The sequence below is a fragment of the Pongo pygmaeus genome, chromosome 6 (assembly GCF_028885625.2).
Source record: "Pongo pygmaeus isolate AG05252 chromosome 6, NHGRI_mPonPyg2-v2.0_pri, whole genome shotgun sequence".
NCBI lineage: Eukaryota > Metazoa > Chordata > Mammalia > Primates > Hominidae > Pongo > Pongo pygmaeus.
The window spans coordinates 46,593,140-46,617,675 of NC_072379.2; the positions used below are offsets into that span (position 1 = coordinate 46,593,140).

The window sequence follows — 24,536 nt, forward strand, 5'->3', positions numbered from 1 at the left end:
TACACACAAGCAACAGAAAAAAAACATTTGACTGAAGAAATAAAATTAGATCTGAACAAATGAAAAGAAACCATGTTTTAATATGGGAAACTAATATTATAAAGCTGTCTCCAAATTATGACTGTATTAGATTTAATAGAGTTCCAAAAAAAATTCAAGGAAGAGTTTTTTTTTTTTTTAAATACAACTTGACAACCTGACTGATCATAAAATTTGTCTAAGAATAAAGGCAAAAGAACTGCCAAGAAATTTCTGAAAAAGAAAAATTAAGTGGGATTTGCCCTGTCAACCTATTCAGAGATCTAGAACTAGAAGCCAAACGCTGGTTGAAGTCAAAGGATATGTATTACTCAGTCTATCCAATGCTTTATAAAGAACTATGAATTGTAATTTTAAATCCAAAGATTTACATAATATTCAGGTTCTAGGCTTCCTCTTTTAAAAAAGCAAAAGTTCTAAGACAAGCTTAAATTCTTGTAGAGCAACACTGCTGTTGAGGCTCAACAGCAGAGCCATTTACGCATCACTAATTTACTCCATCCCCTTCATTTTTATATTACTGTCTGCCCCTAAAATAGAAATTTGAGTTTGGGAGCCAATATACCACGTATCTAAAGACACTACAACGGTAAGATACTGACAAATACAATATGTTAAAAGAAAAGAAAGTAGAGAAACAGATATATGTAAGAATTTTTATATATGGAAATTAGTGAGATGAATTATACAATAAACAGTACTGGTAACAACACTGGGTTGGGGGGAGTAAAGAATCAGAACACTTCTTTACACAATAACCCAAACCAAACTTCTATGAGATCTGACTTAACCTTTTTAAATTTTATAAACCTAGAAGTCTTAAAGGAAAGAGAATAATAGATTTGACTAGATAAAAATGGAAAACATTCATATAACCAAAAGCAAAACAAATGTCAAAAATAAGCAACAGACTCTGAGAAGCAAAGGTCAACATCCCTAACATAACAACTAAACATCAATTCGAAAAACGGAAACAACTTTAAGGAAAAGCCAGCACAGAATACAAGCAAGCAATTCACCAGAAAAATAATAAATAACCAATAAACGTTCAAGAAAATACCATACCTTATTATCAGAAAAATGCAAAATTAAATAATTACATATTTTAAAGACTTTCAAAATTGACACTATCCAAAACTGTTAAGGCAATTTCATACATCTGGGTGCATAAATTGTTATACAGCCTTACTAAGACATAATGTGACAGTTTCTATCAAATTTTTAATGTGTATACTTTGACATGTAACTATCCTATAAAAATTACCTAAATATACATAATATTAATATATAAGGAGAGTTTAATAGCAAATAATTATAAACCTAAGTATCCATTAATCAACAGAAGAACACGATACATCCATTCCTGTAATAAGAATATTGGGCCCATCTATACCAACATGGAAAGATCTCTAACACAGTAAATGAAAAAGCAAGTCAAGGAACATTATCCATGGTATGATTCTAATTTTAAAAAAAATAATAAAACAACTACATTCTGTGAAAACACAGATTACCAGCTATCTCATGATTTTGTGGGAAAACAGACTGTAATTTTGAGAATGAAGCAAAATTCAAAGTGAGCCTAACATACACCTTTAACTTGAAAGCAAGGAAACACGAAAAAACAAATGAGGTCATGTCAAAAGACTAAAGGAGTCAGCTTACAGGAGCTTCCACTGGCCAAATTTCGGACAATGTGAGGGTAAAAAAGAATAGTGGCTATTACTATTAGTAACACAGAAAATAAACAAAAACCCATGAGAGTAGAATGATTAAATGGGATATGGGGAAACATGTATTTACAAAACAAGGCCAGCTAATGTTAAAAGGAATGGCAGAATTAGAAAATAACCATTTTTAATTTGTGCAGCAGCAATGGAAAAAAAAATCACCATTTGCAGTCCCTACTACAGTAACTGAATTAGACAAATACCATTAATGGTTGCTAAATCATTAGGTGATAGGTTGTTGGGAAAAAGGATATTCAATCACTGCCAAAAATATTACCCTACAGCTCACTTCCAATTGCAAAGAAGAAAATGCACCCTCATACATGGAGAGACCTTAAAGTTGGTCATCACCTTAACCAAGTGATCACATCACTACTAGTAGAGTAAAACAATCTGATATTTTGGTCCTCCTGTAACAACAGCATAAAGTACATAAAATCACCTCTTAAATATTCTGGCTAAAAAACTGTATTCTTTATCTAAACAAAGCACAAGTAATTTCCAGATTATGGGAAATAAAGGGGTTAGAGAAGAACAAGTTAAATGATACCAAGAAGAAATAATCAGATAAATCCAAAGGTGAGACATTCTGTAAGATTACTGGCCTAGACTCTTCAAAAAGTCATGGGGCTGGGGACAGGGGGTGGGGGGGAGTACTGATTACTGATTATATATAGTGGATGATATTATTATTTATTTGTTAGATTAACTACTGTTGATTTCCTTGTTATCACAATGATACTGTGATCAAGCAGGAGACTGACCTTATTCTTGGGAGATGACTTAAGTATTTACGGTATAGTAAAAAGAAACATATACACAGCTGGGAGTGGTGGCTCATGCCTGTAATCCCAACATTTTGGGAGGCCGAGGCAGGAAGATCACAAGGCCAGGGGTTTGAGACCAGCCTGCCCAACACGGTGAAACCCCATCTCAACTAAAAATACAAAATTTAGCTAGGCATGGTGGTGTGCACCTGTAATCCCAGCTACTCCGGAAGCTGAGGCAGGGGAATTGCTTGAACCCAGGAGGCGGAGGTTGCAGTGAGCCTAGATGGCGCCACTGCATTCCAGCCTGGGCAACACGGCAAGACTTCATCTCAGGGAGAGGTGTACACACACACACACACACACACACACACACACACACAGACACACACACACACACACACACACACACACACACACACACACACACACACACACACACACACACACACACACACACACACACACACACACACACACACACACACACACACCCTCATTAGTTCTCTTAAACAACTAGAGATGGAATGTGTGTACGTGTGTGTGTGTGTGTATAATTTTTTCCTTTTTTTGAGACAGGGTCTCACTCTGTCACCCAGGCAGGAGTGCAGTGGTGCAATCACAGCTCACTGCATCCTCGACCTCTTGGGCTCAGGTGATGCTCCCACCTCAGCCTCCCAAGTAGCTGGGACTACAGGCCTGCACCACCACAGCTGGCTAATTTTTGTATTTTTTGAAGAGATGGGGTTTCACCATGTTGCCGAGGCTCCTCTCAAACTCCTGGGTTCAGCCATCTGCCCACCTTGGCTCCCCAAAGTGCTAATTACACTTCGAGATTACAACTGTGAGCCACCACACCCACTGAGACGGAGCATATAAAACAAAATGTTAACATTTCGTGAATCTAGATGGATAACTTCCATCCAGTAGTTCCAGTAGTTACACAGATGCTAACTGTATTATTATTTCAATTTTTCTAAGTGCTTGAATACTTTAAAAATAAAGAATTTATGAGGGAAGGGGAGAATTTACTTGGACATATAATAAAACAGCAAAAACAAGTGGAGTAGAGGTTTGCAAAATCAAGAGGCCATCCAAAACACACACACACACACACACACACACACACACACACAGACACACACTTTTGCTAATGTATTTGTGGATACAACAGTGAAAGTCAACCAGGAATACAGATACAGGCATGCTCAAAGAAAGCAAAGATCAAAAGCTTTCCTTAAGATACAGCAATGAGATTATGCAGACCATTACTCACTCTTCTTTACTAAAGTGATCTTTACATTTACAATGAGTAACAAGTAAATAAAGATACCTCCCATATTCGGGTTTCCTAAAGTATGTTGTAACAGAAAAGACTGTTTCTTTACCTCAAGAGAAATAGTTTATAAACCACTTTAATAGCTGTTCAGCAAAAAACAAAAAGTATACAATGGTTACTAAAAAGAAACTTGTAAACAAAATTACCAAGAGCATTACTTTCAGATACATGAAAAAAATGGCCTGGGGGTGGTCCCCCTTCATTGTAAAAGGGGATGGAACACCAACCAACAGTTTCTCTTTTACAAAAACCAATCCTTTTCAAATGAAGCACTAGGTCAATTCATTACACACCAGATCTACATGTTACACATATAATGGTTTATATATTATACAATGTAAATCATATTTTGTAATTTTTACTTTTTTTCAATAATCTAAAGCAGTTTTAAATATCTGTAATATTTCCAGCAGTGCTGATTTATACTATGACTAATTACAATAACTGAGACGCATAACACTTTACAGCTTGCAAAATTCAGTCCATCAACTAATTTAATCTTTACAACTAATCTGTGAGGTTAAACTGTAAATATTTTCACCCATGAATAGAACTATGGACTGAGGCACAGAAAGATTAAGTCATGAGAGTAGTAAGAGGTACAACTGTCACTAAAAACTAAGCTTTCTACTACAGCCCACTAACAAATGTTATTGTACTTCTAACAGTATTATAAATAGTAAATATAAAATAAGTCTCCTGTGCCATCCATTCCCTTCAGCGCCCATTTATTTCCAAAAGTAATCACTTGTAACCATTTCTTTTTACAATACATTTTTATTTAATCACCTAAAAACTTTTATAAAAAGTAAAACAATATCAAGTCTCTTCCTCATATGTAGTTAGTACATACATTTCGGTAAATTATAGACATCAAAATAAGGAAAGTTCCATTGGTGATGAATTAATCTTTGGCCACACAGACATGTAGTAGAAGTGCTCATGAATCTTTAGAAACTTCCGTATCCATTAAACATACAAACACATTCAAAGAAAGAAGAGACAACAAAAAGCGGAAAAAGCAGAGGAGACAGAAAAGGTGGATCAAAAAAAAAAAAAGTAATGAACAAGAACTAAATGTGCCACCAACTAATTAAAGACAGATGCATAAAGAATATCCTCATTAAGCACTCACATGTATACGTAAGAGTTCTTGAAAATAACCTAGTAAAAATTTACTCCTAAAGCATATATGAAGAATAAAGTAGGTCGGGCGCGGCTCACGCCTGTAATCCCAACACTTTGGGAGGCCAAGGCAGGTGGATCGTGAGGTCAGGAAATCGAGACCATCCTGGCTAACACGGTGAAACCCCCTGTCTCTACTAAAAATACAAAAAATTAGCCGGGCTTGGTGGCGGGCGCCTATAGTCCCACCTACTCGGGAGGCTGAGGCAGGAGAACGGCATGAACCCGGGAGGCGGAGCTTGCAGTGAGCCGAGACAGAGCCACTGCACTCCAGCCTGGGCGAAAGAGCAAGACTCCGTCCCGTCTCAAAAAAAAAAAGGATAAAGTAGAGAAACAGCAGTCTTAATGAAACATGGATTCTCAGTAACTGGTTACTCTCTAATGACGTAATTCAATTCCACACTCAAGCCTCACAATTACAAATCACTACTGTTATGAACCTTCAGCATTCCCTGAGAACAGTCAAACCTGCAAATACAACAATTACAGTAGTATAATTAAATAACACCCGATTAAATTGGATGGGGTCTCCCAACATTTTGATTATTTTTAAAAAGGCCCCTCAAAGGGCATGAAACTCAAGAATTATTATTTCACTTCTGTTTGTGTTAAATTATAAAATTTTCATAATGCCAAAGTAAGCACTCGTCCACATGGCATTTTTATCCATCTGACTTCAAAATCTATAAAAAAAAAAAAAAGTCAGCTAGGAAAACTACTCATATAGTTGCTTTTTAATGGGGAGTGGGAGAGGGTGGAAGCTCTAATTTCTTTATAAAAATAAAAACAGCTAGGTGGTGTAACAGGCAGATAAACCACACAAGTCTAATTCTTCTACACTAGGATACAAAAAAGAAACAATCTTAGCTGTATTTTTACTGCCTCTTAAGAATATGTTTCTCAATAAAAAATAAGCCATACTCTCAATGTTCATAATAGAAATTTTTAAACATCTTAAAGGAAAGCATAATCACATTATGAATTTTCTTTTTTTTTTTTTTTTTTTTTTTTTTGTGAGACACGGTCTTACCGTGTCACCCAGGCTGGAGTGCAGTGGCGCGATCTCGCCTCACTGCAACCTCCACCTCCCAGGTTCAAGTGACTCTCCTGCCTCAGCCTCCCTAGTAGCTGGGATTACAGGCACCCGCTACTGCGCCCGGCTAAGTTTTTTGTATTTTTAGTAGAGACGGGGTTTCAACATGTTGGCCAGGCTGGTCTTGAACTCCTGACCTCAGGTGATCCACCCGCCGCCTCAGCCTCCCAAAGTGCTGGGATTACAGGCTTGAGCCACCTGGCCACATTATGAGTTTTCTATAATATAATGTGATTAATCCCAACTGTAAGACAGGCTAAAAAAATTCTTTTTTAATTAAAAAAGTTAAGAAAAGACTAAACTAAAAAGTGATAATAAAATCACTGACAGTGATAAATTTACAAGGCCACTGAAGAAACTTAGAAATAAATGAGACAAATGCTTGTGAGATGTATATTAACCAGGGCCGACTAATTCATAAAATATCCTGTCTCTGATTACATCATCAAGGAAAACTAAACCAAAGAGAATACTGGCATTTCTAATACCCAAAATCATATTGAAATATTCATTGTATCCCAAGGCAATGGCAATTTTTCCCTGAATGTCTTAGTATAAACTTTAATTTTGCCATCTTGTATGCAATGTGCTTCATTTTAAGATGCATATAATAAAGAAAATTCATTCACTTGTAGTCTTTTTCACTAAAGTTGTTTCGAGGGGGTTAGGGGAGGTCAAATCATTTCTCACTTCAGACTTACATTTTTTCTTTGAACAGTTATTGACAAATACTTTTTGCACTTACCTATCAGCTTCTTTATCTTCAGGCAGCATGGGAGGCAAAGGTAACGGTGGTAATGTAGAGGTCACTAAAGCTACATGTTGCTCCTTCTCCTTGGCTCCTATGCTTGGTGTAAGTGGTTTGGTTTTCTCTTTAAGAGATACTGGTTCCTCCTTTGTAGCAGCAGATTTACTCTCCTTTCCAACTATGACTGCTTTCTTGGTGGCTTTATCTACAATCAAATTATTTTCCACCTTTGTTACCTGAAGAGGTGGCTTTGTTTTTGCTTTGTCATTTTTTAAAGTTCCACCACTTGATGGAGAAGGTGCATGTTCAATTTTAATTTTCTTCACATCCTTCACATGGTTTGTTTGTGATGCACTGGCACTGGTTTCTGTGTTCCCCTTGGTAGGTGTAGAAGTGTTTGAAGCTTTTGCAGCCTTGGCAGCAGCCTCAGCAGCCTTAGTTGCTTCTGCAGCTTTCGCTGCTTCTGCGGCTCTTGCTGCCTCTGCTGCTCGTGCTTTTTTATTCTTGTTCAATTCAGCTGCCAGGCTACTCTTCAGAGTTAGTGTGCTAGGAGAAATACTAGAATGACGACTTCTGGATCTAGACAATCTGTGCCTGCTACGAGATCTTGAATGCCTAGATGAATACGGGCTTCTGCTTCGGGATTTTCCAGACCGTCTGGTGAGAAATAATTAAGATTTAGTCAGTAATTGAGAAAGGTTCAGTTTGGAATTTACAAAGACAGTGCTAACTCGAGTTTATGAAATAAAACAGAAATTTACTTAATTTCAAAGTTACATTTTTGAAGTTTTGAAAAATAAAAAGTTCTTTAAAGTGGAGTATTATTTGGTGATCATAGTTTTCTTCAAAATGGATTGCCCTGATCGTCACTCTGGTCTACAAATGTAAAAATTAGGAGGAAAAATGTGACAAGGCATCACTGCTGTCTCAGAAAAAAGAAGTAGGCAATAAGGCTACATCAATGGTAGTAGTAGCAGCAGGGTAAAGTCTGACAAATCTTTTACCAGGAGACAGGTGCCACATCTCAAAAGTACCTTCCTCAACTATAAGTTCAGAAGTAAGCAGTGCTCTGTCTGTGGCAAGAGTGAAAAAGACAAGACTTACTACTGGGCAGTAAGTAGAGTCTCTTAGAGTTCATTTCAGAAAGACAGTTTTAAGAAAATTTACAGCCAGGCGTGATGGCTCACGCCTGTAATCACAGCACTTTGGGAGGCCAAGGCGGGCGGATCACGAGGTCAGGAGTTCGAGACCAGCCTGGCCAACATAGTGAATGAAACCCCGTCTCTAGTAAAACTACAAAAATTAGCCCGGCATGGTGGCACACGCCTGTAGTCCCAGCCACTCAGGAGGCTAGGGCAGGAGAATTACTTGAACCTGGGAGGCAGAGGGCTACAGAGCAAGACTCCGTCTCAAAAAAATTAAAAATTACATTAACACACATAAACTAAAATAGACATGAGCATAATCACTTTACTCAGGTAAACACACATATACAAGATAATAGCTTATGAGCTACATAATTTTACACAGAAAATGCAACAAAGTAAAAACTATCCAATCACTCTTAATCTGAGGCTCTGATACTTTTCAAAATGAATTAGAGTAAAAAAGTTAATATACATATCATTTAAGTCTTCAAAGTACTTGACAACTATTATTTTACCATAATATTAAACATTTACTAGTTAAGTATTATTACTCCAATTTCTCAGAAAGGAAAAGCACAGAGAGACAAAGTAAAAATAACTCCCACAAAGAACTATGCCACAAATAGTAGTATAGTCTGAACTAGGACTTAGGTTTTCAGGCTCCTGGCTCCATAAAACAATGACAAACTAAATCTTGGAAACTACTTGATAATAATGAGGCCATTCACTTCTCAAAAATTATTGGAAAACATATATTTAAAAGTATAGTGGCAACCAAAGTTCCCACAAAACAAATTTAACACAGTACCAAGTGAAAGGAAGCTGAGCTTTTCAAATCCATGCATTACCAAGACTTTTAAAATATACTCACAAGACAAAGACACTATGATAGTACTTTCACATTATCTCATTTAATGCCCTCATCAACCCAGTAAAGTATGCATAGTTAACAGATAAGAAATTGGGTAAAATATTACGTTACCTGAAGTCAACACCTGAACTCATTAGTAGTTGTGTTGCTTATTATCTTACTACAACTGCTCTATCTCCCAATACCTTTCTGGCCTACTTGGTGCCCAATGATGCTGACCCCAACAGATATGCCTTCTGAGTTCCAGGGCTGTCCTGCCACTGACAGAAGAAGGCAGAGAAAGGCTGGATTATTTCTTCCTAGCTCCCTCCCTCCTCATGGCCACATTTTCTGGAAGAAGCTGCGTCCCTCCACCACCATGGTTGCTGTGAGGCACCCTCTTCACAGCTCTCACGACGCTCCAATAGCACTATATTTTTCCTGGCCCTTTGGGCTTCCCTGTTGCTAGTAAAAACATGCCTTCCAGGTTCCCTTAATCCAGGGCACCTCTGTAGTCCCTGCATTAAAGTCTCTTAGAAGATCTGAGTTGGATTCTATTTTTATCTAGAACGCAGGTCTTAAACTCAGCATTTTTTTTTAACTCTAAAGTAGGCAGGTTAACACATTAACACACTGCCAAGGAGCTAGCTGGCGAGAATGTAGAGAAAAGGGAACCCTTGTACACTGTTGATGGGAGTGTAAATTAGTATAACCACTGTGAAGAACAGTTTGGAGGTTCCTCAAAAAGCTAAAAATAGAGCTATCTTATAATTCGGCAATCCCACTCCTAGGTACATACCCCGAAGAAAGGAAATCAATAATACTAAAGAGATATCTGCACTCCCATGTTTACTGCAGCACTATTCACATTAGCCAAGATTTGGAAGTAACCTAAGTGTCCATCAACAGACGAATGGATAAAGAAAATGTGGTACATATAAACAATCTAGTACTATTCAGCCATAAAAAGAAAATGAGATCCCGTCACTTGCAACAGCATGGATGGAACTAGAGGTCACCATGTTACGTGAAATAAGTAAGGCACAGAAAGGCAAACTACATGTTCTCACTTACTTGTGGGAGCTAAAAATTAAAACAATTCAACTCATGGAGATAGAGAGTAGGACAGTTACCAGAGGCTGGAGGGGTAGTGACATGGTGGAGGGTTAGCGGAGGGTTAATGGGCACAAAAAATACAAAGAATGAAGGTGACCTACTATTTGCTAGCACAATAGGCTGACTACAGTCACATTTTTTTTCTTTTTTTTTTTTTAGTCAGAGTCTCGCTCCAGCCCTGGCTGAAGTGCAGTGGTGCAATCTCAGCTCATTGCAGCCTTTGCCGCCCGGGTTCAAGCGATTATCCTGCCTCCTGGGTTCAAGCAATTCTCCTGCCTCAGCCTCCTGATAGCTGATACTACAGGCATGCCCGCACCATGCCTGGCTAGTATTTGTATTTTTAGTAGAGACGGGGTTTCACCATGTTAGCCAGGCTGGTCTCGAACTCCTGACCTCAGGTGATCTGCCTGCCTCGGCCTCCCAAAGTGCTGGGATTACAGGTGTGAACCACCACACCTGGCCAACAGTCAAAAATAATTTAAGTATACATTTACAAAAAACCATAAGAGGATAGTTGGATTGTTTGTAACACAAAGGATAAATGCTTGTAACACAAAGGATAAAGGGATGCCCCATTTACCCTGATGTGACTAATATGCATGCATGCCTGTATCAAAATATCTCATGTAACCCATGAATATATACATCTACTATGTACCCACAAAATTTTTTTAAATTTTTATTTCGCGAAATTTTTTTAATTCAAAAAAATAATAAATAGGCAGAGAATTTTTTTTTTTTTTTTGAAACAGGGTCTCACTGTCACCCAGGCTGGAGTGCAGAGATACTACCCATAGCTCACTGCAGCCTCAACTTCTTGGGCTAAAGCAATCCTCCACCTCAGCTTCCTGAGTAGCTGGGACAACAGGTGTGCGCCACCATGCCCAGCTAACTTTGTAGAGACAGGGTCTCACTCTGCTGCCCAAGTTGGTCTCGAACTCCTAGGCTCCAGGGATCCTCCTGCCTTGGCATCGCAAAGTGCTGGGATTACAGGCATGAGCCACCGTGCCTGGACACTGAAAATTTCCATTCTTAGTTGACATTAATACAGTGTGGAGGGAAGTGTTTAGAAACATTCTAATTCTAGGATAAACACAAAATGATGATTAGGTTTAGGATAAACTCAAACACAAATTCAACATCTACCTCCCTCTTTCAAAAACAAGTATGTGCTGAGGGTCAACTAAGGTTCAGTATTGAGGAAGCATTTCATAAAAACCCATACTTTAATATCAATAAGCTTATAATTATACATAGAAATGAGAGGAAATGTTTGGCTAAATATGAAGTGATTGTAAGCTGGTTGTGAAATAACTTGGTTAACTTTAATATAGGAACCAAAAGTTTCACAACATGAAATACTCAGCCACATTTTTAATTTCCTCTCCCTTCAGATTTTGTTGGAGCTCCAAACAAGTCTGATATACTTCATGTTTCTATCCCCTGATCAGATACTGACAAGTGGCAGAAAGGTAAGCAGCAGAAGAAAGCAAAGAGACTGTCATCTCATCAAAGGTAACAGCACAGAAGGTTTGGAAAGCAAACCTTCTTTTCTTAAATCAACTTTTCCTACACTGGCAAGATTCTGGTCATCAATTTCATTCAGACACGTAAACTATATTTAATAGAAATTTACAATCAGTGAATCTTATCTAAGAAAAGAGATACAAAGATAATAGCTAAAATCCCAACACAATTCTTCTGAACTATTAATCTCTTTTAGACAGAATCTGAATAACAGAAATAAAGACTCAGAAAACTTTTGTTCTATAAAAAGATATTTTGGGGCCAGGCGCGGTGGCTCACACCTATAATCCCAACACTTTGGGAGGCTGAGGTGGGTGGATCATGAGGTCAGGAGATCAAGACCATCCTGGCTAACATGGTGAAACTCCATCTCTACTAAAAAAAAAAAAATACAAAAAAATTAGCCGGGCGTAGTGGTGGGCACCTGTGGTCCCAGCTACTTGGGAGGCTGAAGCAGGAGAATGGCATGAACCCGGGAGGCAGAGCTTGCAGTGAGCCGAGATTGTGCCACTGCACTCCAGCCTGGGTGACAGAGCAAGACTCCGTCTCAAAAAAATAAAGATATTTTGGAAGAGACTTTTTATAGTATTTGATCACTATATCAACTGAATTCTTCTACATACAACTTCCGTTCCTCTCCAACTCTTTTATTTCTCTACGAAAGTTCCTTCCTTAAACTATTTATTTCATGTCTTAGTAAATTTCCATTCTCTCAGATATTGTGATTTGCTAATAAATTCCAATAATATACTGTTTATAACAAACATGGTTTGGGAACCTAAAACTAAACAAATTTAAGTTTAGGCCATTTTTACTAATGATTAATATTTCAGCCATAAAAAGTTATGAGAATAAGAGAGAAGTGCATCTTTAAAACTATATAATGAATTATGGCATGATAATGTTTTACTAAAAGAACTGAAATGGAGGTAGGTAGCAGGTCCAACCTCCTTGTTTAATAGGTAATTTTTTTTTTTTTTTTTTTTAGACAGGGTCTCTCACTTTTTCGCACAGGCTGGAGTGCAGTGGCGCAAACAAGGCTCACTGCAGCCTCAACCTCTCGGGGTCAAGTGATCCTCCCACCTCACCTCCACCCCCCACAAGTAGCTGGGACTACAGGTGCGCACCACCACACCCGACTAATTTTTGTATGTTTTGTAGGGATAGGGGTTTCGCCATGTTGTCCAGGCTGATCTCAAACTCCTGGACTCAAGTGATCTGTCCACTTTGGCCTAGGGTTACAGGCATGAGCCACTGCACCCAGCCAAGATTTTTCTTTCTAAAAATGTTTTCCTAATATTTCTACACTGTTGTAGAAATTAATGAATATATATTACCTGTTTCTTGCTTTTGATGTTTTTAAGAGGCTACAGGACCTCTTTAAGAAGAGAACTTTCTATGTTTCTAACAGGTTTTCCCAAATACACACAACACAAAGTAGTACCAGAATAAAAACCCAGTATCCTGAAACCCAACTGGTTAGTGCTCGTTGTTAGACTATTTAGTGTTCCTTGGAGAGCACTGTACAGTGTTCACTTGACTATTATCTCAAGTCTCTCCAGGAGTCTAGGTCTTCTGAAAATTGTTTCTAATTAGCAAATACTGCGTCCTAAAAATTTTACTGTAATACTGATAATATCCAGTCCTCCACTGTTGAAAATAACATAGAGCAGCATCACTCAATGGAACTTTCTGGATGACAGAAATGTTCTATACATATGATGTCCAATACAGTAGCTGCTATCCACAACATCTTTGAGGCTAATGTTTCCACTCTGCTTATTTCTCATGCTAATAGCAGCTGTGTCCATTTCAAAAACTTATTAACCCCCCCAAAAAGGTATGAATATGACTCCCAAATTGAAAAGCACTATATAAAGTGATGTTCCTGTGTATTTTGTCATGTAACGTTATTATAACAGCCCTATTAACTATATGTAACAGCACTGTCGTAGCCTCTTAAATTCATCTCCTTGTTTCAAATTTTCTTCCACTCTAATCTATATTACTAGACTCAAAATACTATTCTCACCAGTTCCTGAAATTATGACATGCAAAGCAAATATACCCTCCTGTAACATCTACTCCTTACCGTTCTCTATTTTTAATTTCACTACTCTCCACTCATTTACCCAGGCTAGAAATCTAGTTTCCCAGTTCCCATACCACAACCCCTTAATTGTCTCATTTTACTGATTCTAACTCTATACTATTCCCTTATATCCATACCCTCTGAATGCTTCTGATCGTTGTAACAGAAAACTCCACAAAGTTAGCAGTTTAGAACAACACAAATTTATTATCTTGCAGTTCTGCAAGTCAGAAGTCCAAAATCAGTCTCAGTGAACTAAAATCAACATGTCACCAGAGCTTTGTTCCTTCTGGAGTCTCTTCGGAAAATGTTTCCTTGCCTTTTCCAGCTTCCACAGGCTGTCTACACTCTTTGGCTCAAAACCTTACATCACCTGGGCCTCTACTTTCATCATGACATTTCCTCTCTCCTATTCCTGTCATCATGTGAGTTCTCTGACTAGACCCTACAGCCTCTCTTTTATAAAAATCCTTGTGATTACACAGGACCCATCCAGATAACCCAGAATAACCCTGCCATATCAAGATACTTAATTTAATCATATCTACAAAGTTCCTCTTAAAATGTAAGGTGTAACAGTCAGAGATTGCAAAGATTAGGGCATGGCACCTGGAGGGGGTGTGGTGTTGGGTGAGTATTATTTGGCCTACCACATCCTCCTCTTCCATTCTCAAGGACACTGTTCTACTTTAGACCTCATTACCACTTCCCTAGACTACCATTTCATCTTAAAAAAAATAAGCAATCTCTTGGCCACGTGCGGTGGCTCAGACCTGTAATCCCAGCACTTTGGGAAGCCAAGATGGGCAGATCACCTGAGGTCAGAAGTTCGAGACCAACCTGACCAACATGGAGAAACCCTGTCTCTACTAAAAATACAAAATTAGCCAGGTGTGGTGGCGCATGCCTGTAATCCCAGCTACTTGGGAGGCTGAGGCAGGAGAATTGCTTGAACCTGGGAGGCGGAGGTTGTGGTGAACCAAGATCATGCCATTGCACTCCAGCCTGGGCAACAAGAGCGAAAACTCCGTCTCAAAAAAAAAAAAAACTACATTACTAGTCTTTTTTACTTTATTACTAGTCTCTGTCTGCTCCATTTCTACAGACACCATAACCAAACTGATCCTCACTGTTCAGCGATTATTACATGTCCCAAATTCACTCATTTTCCTCCTCTTAGTAGCTATTCCAAACCTTCACAACTTTCATCAAGCTCACACAATCCCATTCGTAGTCTTCTCATAGTGTAGCTTTACTTACTGTTTCACAGAAAAAAACAAAGACTACCAGGCATGTCTCTTGCCTGCAAATTTAATCTGTATTTCCTGTGCCTTCATCCACCGTACATTCCACCTCAATTAAGAGAGGAGGTGTTCCTCTTTCTATCTAAGGCTAACTCCCCTATAATGCATCAATCTCATACTCTCTAGAGCCTTACTTCTTAGAGGGTAGTCCATAGACAGGCAGCATCAGCACCAATTGTGAGCTTGTCAGAAATGCTGTGTCTCAGACTCCAGCCCAGACCTACTGAACCACAATCTGCATTTTAACAAGATATCCATTAAAGTTTGAGATGCACTATGCTAGGCTACTCTATGACAATAGCTGGCTTATTCTATTAATTGTGATGTTAACCTTTGCTGTTCATTTGTTAATTCCCCTGAAGGAATAAATTACTCAAATCTCTAAGATCTTTAAAAACAGACAAGAAAACAAAACAAAGAGAAAATGATGGCATACTGATATTATCTTTATCTCTCCTTCCAGTTACGGCCAAAATCTCATTTGTCCTTTCAATCCTCAAATCACTACAATCTGGCTTATACATCCTCTCTGCAACTGGTCACCTCTGAAGCAACCAATGACCTACCTTTCAAAAAAAGAAAAAGAAAAAAAATCACTGTCTGTGATAATGTTGGCTACAACCTTAAAAGTCTCTCTCTGCTCCAATTATTTGGAGCACTTCCTAGCTATTTCTACTACCTTTCGTCTTCATGATTTTCTTCTATGGCTGTTTCCGCACCTTGAGGTTTTTCTTCCTTCCCAAACTCATTCTCCCACAAGTTTAATTTATGCTATGTGTGGCTTAAATGATCACCTAAATGTTGTCAATTCGTCCCCCCGTCACCCCCGCAAATCATCCTCTCTACTTCCAACTCTCTGACGTGTATCTTCAACACAATACAGCTAAAACTATTAAGCTTCCTCTTCAAATCCACCCTCCTTCTCCTTAAATATACCCTATTCTCAGGCAGTGGCACCGTCTAAAACAGCAGAAACCTGGAAATTATTCTACATTCCACATGATCCCTTTTATCTCTTCTCACAGATCTATTTGGTTTCCAAGCTCCACCAATTCTACATCTCAAGCATCTCTCCAGTTTTCCATGCTCTTTATCCCCATAGCTACTATTCCACATTAGGTACTACATCATCAGACATTTGGCCCGGTGCAAGTCTCCTTACCAGGTTCCCACCTCGCGTCTCCACCCTTTCCAATTAACTCTGCACTTGAATAATCTTTCAGTTATCCCAAAGCCTTCAGCCTTGCTTGACTTGCATATAAAGTCCTTGTCCAGCCATCACAAAATATAGGAAGTGTCAGGCCTAGAATGTTTCTCTCATATTCCTCTCTTCACCTCCTTTATGTAGGAAACAAAAGGATACTTCGTATCTCAGCACAGTGTTTACCACCTTTATAAAGTCCTCTCTTATTACGCCAGTCAGCTAGAGCTGGTACTTGTCCTATGATCCTATCACAACTCTGTTTATATCTCAGAATAAAAATAATCAGATAATCTATCTTCCCCAACTAAACTGAGCTATTCTATCCTCAAGCCTTGACTTCTATCATAAACCTGGAAGTGGTAGATGCTCAATAAATATTTACACAATTAAAGACACTGTTGATAGTATTCCTATTGAAAAGAATTCACAGCAGCCTAGTATCAAGATACTGCATAATTTGGTCCTAACCTACCTTTGCTTATCAAGTACTAAATTTGCCCAATACTTCCATGCCTTTACACTCCCACATACTGGCCTAGTGAGAATATCATCTTGCCCTCCATCTTCTATTCAAAGCTTATCCACCTCTCAAGGACTAGCATAAAGGACTTCATAAAGCCTTATGAAGAAAGAAGCCAAATCCAAGCAAGAAGCAGTGTCTCCATTCTTTGAACTCCCACAGCATTTTATCTGCACCCTTCTTATGATCACTCTTAACTTCATATTTTAGGTATCAACCACACTGTCTACTAGACTGCACCCTCTTTGGGGAGCAGAAACTGAATCTAATTCATTGTTGTATCACTCCACAGCCCCTAGCATAATTCAGTGTTTTATGCACTGAATAAAACAAATACCGTACAGCAGTCCCCTCATCCGCAATTTCACTTTCCATGGTTTCTCTTATGCAAGGTACAGTATAATAAGATATGTTGAGAGAGACCCTACATTCACATAACTTTTATTTCAGAGTATTGTTATAATTGTTCTATTTTATTATTGTTGTTAATCTCTTACTGTGCCTAATTTATAAATTAAACTTTATCACAGGTACGTATGTATAGAAAAAAATAGTATATTTAGAGTGGAGTACTATTTTGGTGGTTTCAGGCAACCGCTGGGAGTATTAGAATATATGCCCCATGGAAAACTGGGGACATGACTGTATACCACACTAACCCTCACAGGTTCACATTTATAAGCATTTTTCATTTGATTTGCTCCTCATGTGCAACCAAGGTATAGAGAAAGCAGATGGGGGAACTAAGAAAAGGCAGAGTCAATATTCAAACCCAAGTCTTCCACTTCAAAGCCAGGCACTATTTATTGCTACCACACTATCTCTTTCTCCTCCATTTGTTTCTGTGTGTATGTGTGTGTGTGTGTGTGTGAGAGAGAGAGAGAGAGAGAGAGAGACGGAATCTCGCTCTGTTGCCCAGGCTGGAGTGCAATGGCACGATCTCGGCTCACTGCACTCCGCCTCCCGGGTTCAAGCGATTCTCCTGCCTTAGCCTCCCAAGTAGCTGGGATTACAGCACCCACCACTACGCCCAGCTAAATTTTGTATTTTTAGTAGAGATGGGGTTTCACCATGTTAGGCTGGTCTCAAACTCCTGACCTCAGGTGATCCGCCCATCTCGGCCTCCCAAAGTGCTGGGATTACAGGTGTGAGCCTGTTTAATTCTTATCTATTTTTCATGGGTCAAGCTAAAGTCTCATCTCTATCACTTCCCTATTTGCTGATCACACAGTACTTGTTATAGGTTGGCTTGTATTTTATGTCTTTGTCTTTTAAAAACATGAATTGGATTATGCCATGTCCTTGCTTAAAACTCTGCAGTGGCTTCCAGCTGCATTTAAAATAAGAATAAAACTCTGTGTTGTGACTCACAAGGCCTAAACCGCCTTCCATCTTTATTATACCCTTCTTTATTTACTAGACTCCAGCCATGCTGGTCTCCTTTCTGCTTTTGCAGAAGGTCAAGCTTCTTCCTGACTTGGTGCCTAAGCATGCATCATTTTCTTTTCCTGGGATGCTTAGATCATCACATGGCTGGCTCTTTCTCATCATTTCCACATTAATGCATACATTATTCATTATAAAACACTGTTCAAATGTTTCTGTACGCATGGTATATGAGAAACCAATGTGGCAATCATTACACACATACTACAAAATAGGAGATTTCCTTTTTTCATGGCCCCTAGAATAGTAATGATACTTGTATTAAAATATGCTCACGTATAGGGGTCAAACAAGGTATTTGAGGGGTTTGTTTTTTGTTTTTTGTTTTGCTTTGAGACAGGGTCTCACTCTGTTGCCCAGGCTGCAGTGCAGCGGTGCAATCTTGGCTCACTGCAGCCTCAACCTCCCGGGCTGAAGCAATTCTCCTGCCTCAGCCCCTCAAGTAGATGGGACTACAAGTGCACACCTCAAGGCCCAGCAAATTTTTGTATTTTCTGTAGAGACAAGTTTTTGCCATGTTGCCCAGGCTAATCTCAAACTCTTGGGTTCAAGTGACCCTCCTGCCTCGGCCTCCCAAAGTGCTGGGATAATAGGTGTGAGCCACCATGCCCAACCCAGAATTTTTTTTACACCAGAACTTAAGACTTTGAGGGAAACAAAGTCTTTTTTTTTTTTTTCTGACTTCTGCAATGACTTGGAATCAAAGTCATTGTTTTTATTAAAAAATAAAACTAGCCATTTATGACGAATCTGCAGCTAACTACTTTGTGAATAAAGACTAAATGAGGAACAAGACAAGAAAGTCCCTTCTCATCCCTTCTGTTCAACATTGTATTTGAAGTTCTAGCCACTGTAATTAGTCAAAGATAAGAAATAAAAGGAATCCCGGCTGTGCACTACGGCTCACACCTGTAATCCCAGTACTTTGGGAGGTCAAGGTGGGTGGATCACCTGAGGTTAGGAGTTTGAGACCAGCCTGGCCAACATGGCAAAACCCTGTTTCTACTAAAAATACAAAAATTAGCCAGCCATGGTGGCACTCACCTGTAATCCCAGCTACATGGGAGGCTGAGGCAGGAGAATCACTTGAACCCAGGAGGCAGAGCTGCAGTGAGCCAAGACCGTGCCACTGCACTCCAGCCTGGGCAACAGAGCAAGACTTCATCTCAAAAAAAAAAAAAAAGAAAGAAAAAAAGAAAACAATCCCATTGCAGTAGCCTTTAAAAGAATGAAATACCTAAAAATTTAATTTAAAAAGTGCAAGGCTTATACCCTGAAAACTACAAAACACACTAAAAAATATTAAGGAAAATCTAAATAAAAGGAAAGACATCCCATGTTCACGTATTAGACGACTTAAATTGTTAAAAGGTAATACTCCCTGGCCAGGCGTGCTGGCTCATGCCTATAATCCCAACACCTTGGGAGGCCAAGGCAGGAGGAGCGCTTGAGACTAGGAGTTCAAAACCACCCTGAGCAACATAGTGAAACCCTGTCTCAAAAAGAAAAAAAAAAAAATTAACAAGATAATACTCCCCAAATTAATCTAAAAAGTCAATGTATTGCAGTTCTGTAGTGATGAAACAAAAAGTTTTTTAAATCAATGTACTCCCTATCAAAATCCTAGCTGCTTTTTTGAACTAACTGGCAAGCTGATTCTAAAATTCATTTGAAAATGCCAAGAACCCAAACAGTCAAAACAATCTTAAAAAAGACCTAAGTTGGAAGATTCACACTTCCTGATTTCAAAAATTACTGCAAAATCAGAGTAAGCAAGACTGTGTGGTACTGGCATACGGACGGATACATAAATCAATGGAATAGAATTCAGAGTACATAAATAAATCCTAACATTTGTGATCAGTTGATTTTCAACAAGGGTGCTAAGACAATTCAATGGAAAAGGAATACTCTTTTCAACAAATGGTGCTGGGACAACTGTATATCCACACACAAAAGAATGAAGCTGGACCTCTTCCTTTCACCATACAAAAAACTAACTGAAAATGGATCAAAGTAGGAGCTAAAACTATAAAATTTTTAGAGGAAAATGCAGAAAATCTTTGTGAACATAGATTAGGCAAAGCCTTCTTAGATTTGAGACCAAAAAACACAAACAATAAATAATAAATTGGACTTCATCAAAATAAAATTCTTTTGTGCTTTAACAGACACCATCAACAAAGTGATAGAATGAAAGAAATTATTTGTAAATCATTTATCTGATAAAGGACTTACATCTAGAATAGATAGATAGTATAAAAAACTCTTAAGATCCTATAATAAGATGACAGCCCAATTTAAAAATGGGCAAAGAAAGCCAGGCATGGTGTCTCACGCCCGTAATCTTAGCATTTTGGGAGGCCAAGGTGGGAGGATTGCTTGAGCTTGAGTTTGAGACCAGACTGGGCAGCACGGCAAAACCTCATCTATACAAAAATACGAAAAAATTAACCAAGTGTGGTGGCGTGCACCTGTGGTCCCAGCTGCTCAGGAGGCTAAGATAGGGACATCGTTTGAGCCCCAGAGATGGAGGCTGCAGTGAGCCAAGATTGTGCCACTGCACTCTAGCCTGGGCAACAGAGTGAGACCCTGTCTCAAAAAAAAGAGGGGGTGGTGGGGATTCATGTAGACATTTCTCAAAAAAAGATTCTGGCCATTTCTCAAATGGTCAAAAACACATGAAAAGATGCTCAACTTTATTTGTCATTAGAGAAATGCAAATCCAAACCAAAATGTGATCTCACTGCAAATACCAAGATGGCTATAATCAAAAAGACGACTCTTGTTGAGGATGTGAAGAAACTGGAACCCTCATATGTTGCTGGTATGAATATAAAAATGATGCAGCTAGTTTAAAAAACAGCTTGACAGCTCTTTAAAATCTTAAACATAGAATTATCATATGACCCAGCAATTCTACTCCTAGATATACGGTCAAGAGAAAAACAAATGCTCATGCAAAAACTTATACACAAATGTTCACAGCAGCATTAAAAAAATAGCCAAAAAGTTAACACAAAGGTCCATGACTAATGATAAAATGTGGCATAACCATACAATGGGATATTTGGCCAATAAAAGGAATATTGATCCATACTGCAACACAGACAAACCTTGAAAACATTATGCTTTAGCGAAAGAATCCAGCCATAAAAGATCACACATTATGATTCCACTGAAATGAAATGTCCAGCACAGGTAAATCTATAAAGACAGAAAGAAATCACCAACCGTTGGTTGCCAAAACTGTGGAATGTGGGAATGGGGAGTGACTGCTAAATAGCCATGGAGTTTCTCTCTGGAGTGACTGAAATATTCTCAAATTAGTGGTGACGGTTACACAACACTATGAAGAGGCTAAAGACTAATAAATTCTAGTTTAAAACAGTAACTGTACAGTATGTGAAATACATTTCAATAAACATGTTATTTTTAAAACTAGAAAAGATAACATAAAACTGACATGTTTTGTGTTTATTCTAAAAATATACTTCCTTTATGGTCCTTATGCCATATTAAAAGTAACGACAACAACAACAAAAAGACACGTGGCTGACTTTTTGCAGATTTGCTCAAGCAAACATGTTCTAGTCCACTGAGCATCAATTCTGTGTTTGTCTTCATGTTTCCCTGAACCATGCCTTGAGATGTATTTTTGAAGACGGAAAATGAAAAGCAGGTGAGAAGAGTAGAAGGGAGCTCAGTACTTGACATGCACAAAAGCACATACTTTAATTAGTCTCTCTCTCCAGCCATCAAGAATTTGTTCATAGTGTATTACTAGACCTTGTTAATATCAACAGAATTTTTTTAACCATGTGGGGCTGGACCTTTTTTTGGTTTTTTTGTTTTTCATTTTTTGTTTTTTTTGAGATGGAGTCTTGCTCTGTTGCCCAGGCACTGGTGCAATCTCAGCTCATTGCAAGCTCCACCTCCCAGGTTCAAGTGATTCTTCTGCCTCAGCCTCCCAAGTAGATGGGACTATAGGCGCCCGCCACCACATCCAGCTAATTTTTGTATTTTTAGTAAAGACAGAGTTTCACCATATTGGCCAGGCTGGTCTCGAACTCCTGACCTCATGATCTGCCTGCCTCGGCCTCCCGAAGTGCTGCGATTACAGGCGTGAGCCACCACCCCCAGCCAGGACCTCTTTTTTTTTTTTAATCCAAAGCAATTTATGCTGAAGGAATAGTTTGCTAGAAAATACAAGTTTTTTGTTTGTTTGTTTTTTGTTTTGTTTTTTTGAGACCGAGTCTTACTCTACTGCCCAGGCTGGAGTGTAGTGGCAAGATCTTGGCTCATGGCAACCTCTGCCTCCTGGGTTCAAGCGATTCTCCTACTTCAGCCTTCCGAGTAGCTGGGATTACAGGTGCACACCACCATACCCAGCTAGTTTTTGTACCCTTAGTAGAGATGGGGTTTTGTCATGTTGGCCAGGCTAGTCTTGAACTCCTGGCCTCAGCTGATCTGCTGCCCTGGCCTCCCAAACTGCTGGGATTACAGGCATGAGCCACCACACCCAGCCCTAGAAAATAAAATTATAAAACAAGACAGGCAATTTAATCTCACTTGCTAGGTACCTACTATCAAATGCTGTACTAGGTGCTTAAGAACCACAAATATTTTAAAAGTCACAGGACTTGAAATCCAATGGTTGAAGCAAAACCAAAATATTATAGAAATTTATCAGCCAGAAATGCAACAAGTCAAAATATTAAGGAAAAAATTTCAGTTTAGGATTCCATACCCAGTAAAACTATCTTTCAAAATGGAGACTTTATCAGACATAGAAAAAGCAGACCTACATTATAAAAAATGTTCAAAGCCATTCCTCCAGCCAGAGGAAAATGATACTACATGGAAAGTTGGATCTGTAAAAAGGAAAAACATTTGAAAAGGTAAATATTTGAGTAAACGTAAGTGCCTCTTCTCATTTTAAATTTTATGTCTGTATTTAACACACATACGCCATGCAAACATAGACATAAAACAGGTGACAACAGGCCAGGCGCAGTGGCTCATGCCTGTAATCCGAGCACTCTGGGAGGCTGAAGTGGGTGTATCACTTGAGGTCAGGAGTTCGAGACCAGCCTGGCTAACAGGGTGAAATTCCAGCTCTACTAAAAATACAAAAATTAGCTGGGCGTGGTGGCACATGCCTGTAATCCCAGCTACTGGGGAGGCTGAGGCAAGAGAATTGCTTGAACCTGGGAGGCAGAGGTTGCAGTGAGCCAAGATCATGCCATTGCACTCCAGTCCAGATGAAGAAGACTCCGTCCCAAAAAAAAAAAAAGATGACAACAGTAGAAAAGACAAGATGGAAACGTAAGTATGCTATCATAATGTTAACATTATACATAAAAGTAGACTGAGAAACATGCACATTATAAGCCTAAGGAGAAAATATCTGTTACTGTGGGTTAGGCAAAAAATTTTTTGGACATAAAATGCACAAATCTGGCTGAACACGCTGGGTGGCTCACGCCTGTAATCCCAGCACTTTGGGAGGCAGATCACCTGAGGTCAGGAGTTTGAGACCAGCCTGGCCAACATGGTGAAACCCTGTCTCTGCTAAAAATACAAAATTTAGCTGGGCGTGATGGCACACGCCTATAATCCCAGCTACTCAGGAGGCTGAGACACGAGAATCGCTTGAACCCAGGAGGCGGAGGTTGCAGTGAGCTGAGAACATGCCTGGGTGACAGAGCGAGACACGCTGTCTCAAAAAAAAAAAAAAAAAGCATAAATCAGAAAAATGCTAAACAGGTTTTTCATTAAAATTTAAAACTTTTGCTCTTGGAAACTACTGTTAGGGAAAGTGAGCCACAGACTGAGGAAAAAACGTTTGCAAAACATGTATTTGTATCTAGCACATACACAGAATTCTTACAACTTTAGTAAGACAACAACCCAATTCATGAAGAATGAACATTTTGAGATACTTAGCAAAAAAATAGGAAGGGCAAATAAACATATGGAAGTATACTCAACATTACTTATCATTAGAGAATTGCAAATAAAACCACAATGAGATACCAATACACATCCACTAGAATGGCTAAAATCAAAGACTGCCAAAAAAAAAAACAAAGTCTTATTGAGGAGGTGAGGCATCTGGAATCCCATACTCTACTGACTGGAATGCAAATGGCAAAGACATTTTGAAAAACACCATGGGACTGTAGGAAGTCAAGCATTCGCTTCCCATACAACAACACAGCAAACCCTCTCCTAACTTATTCAAGAGAAACAAAAACAAAAGACCTGTACTCAAATGTTCAGTAGCTTTGCTCAGAACAGCCAAAAACTGGAAACAACTCAAATGCCTATCAACTGGGTGAACTGGATGTAACAAGCACTCACAAAGTGATCTCAGTTCTAAAGGTATTTTTAAAAATCACTTCTGAACGAGATTAATGAAGACT

General features: G+C 38.8%; 1 protein-coding gene across 2 annotated transcripts in view; it reads right to left on the reverse strand.

The window, feature by feature from the left end:
- Window positions 1–24,536, reverse strand: part of CDK13 (cyclin dependent kinase 13) — a 143,734-nt gene that overhangs the window by 100,379 nt on the left and 18,819 nt on the right. For both annotated transcript variants that reach the window (XM_054497223.2, XM_054497222.2), the window contains exon 2: window positions 6,899–7,558. In XM_054497223.2, the coding sequence (XP_054353198.1) occupies window positions 6,899–7,558 (660 nt within the window). The remainder of the gene's footprint in view (window positions 1–6,898; window positions 7,559–24,536) is intronic.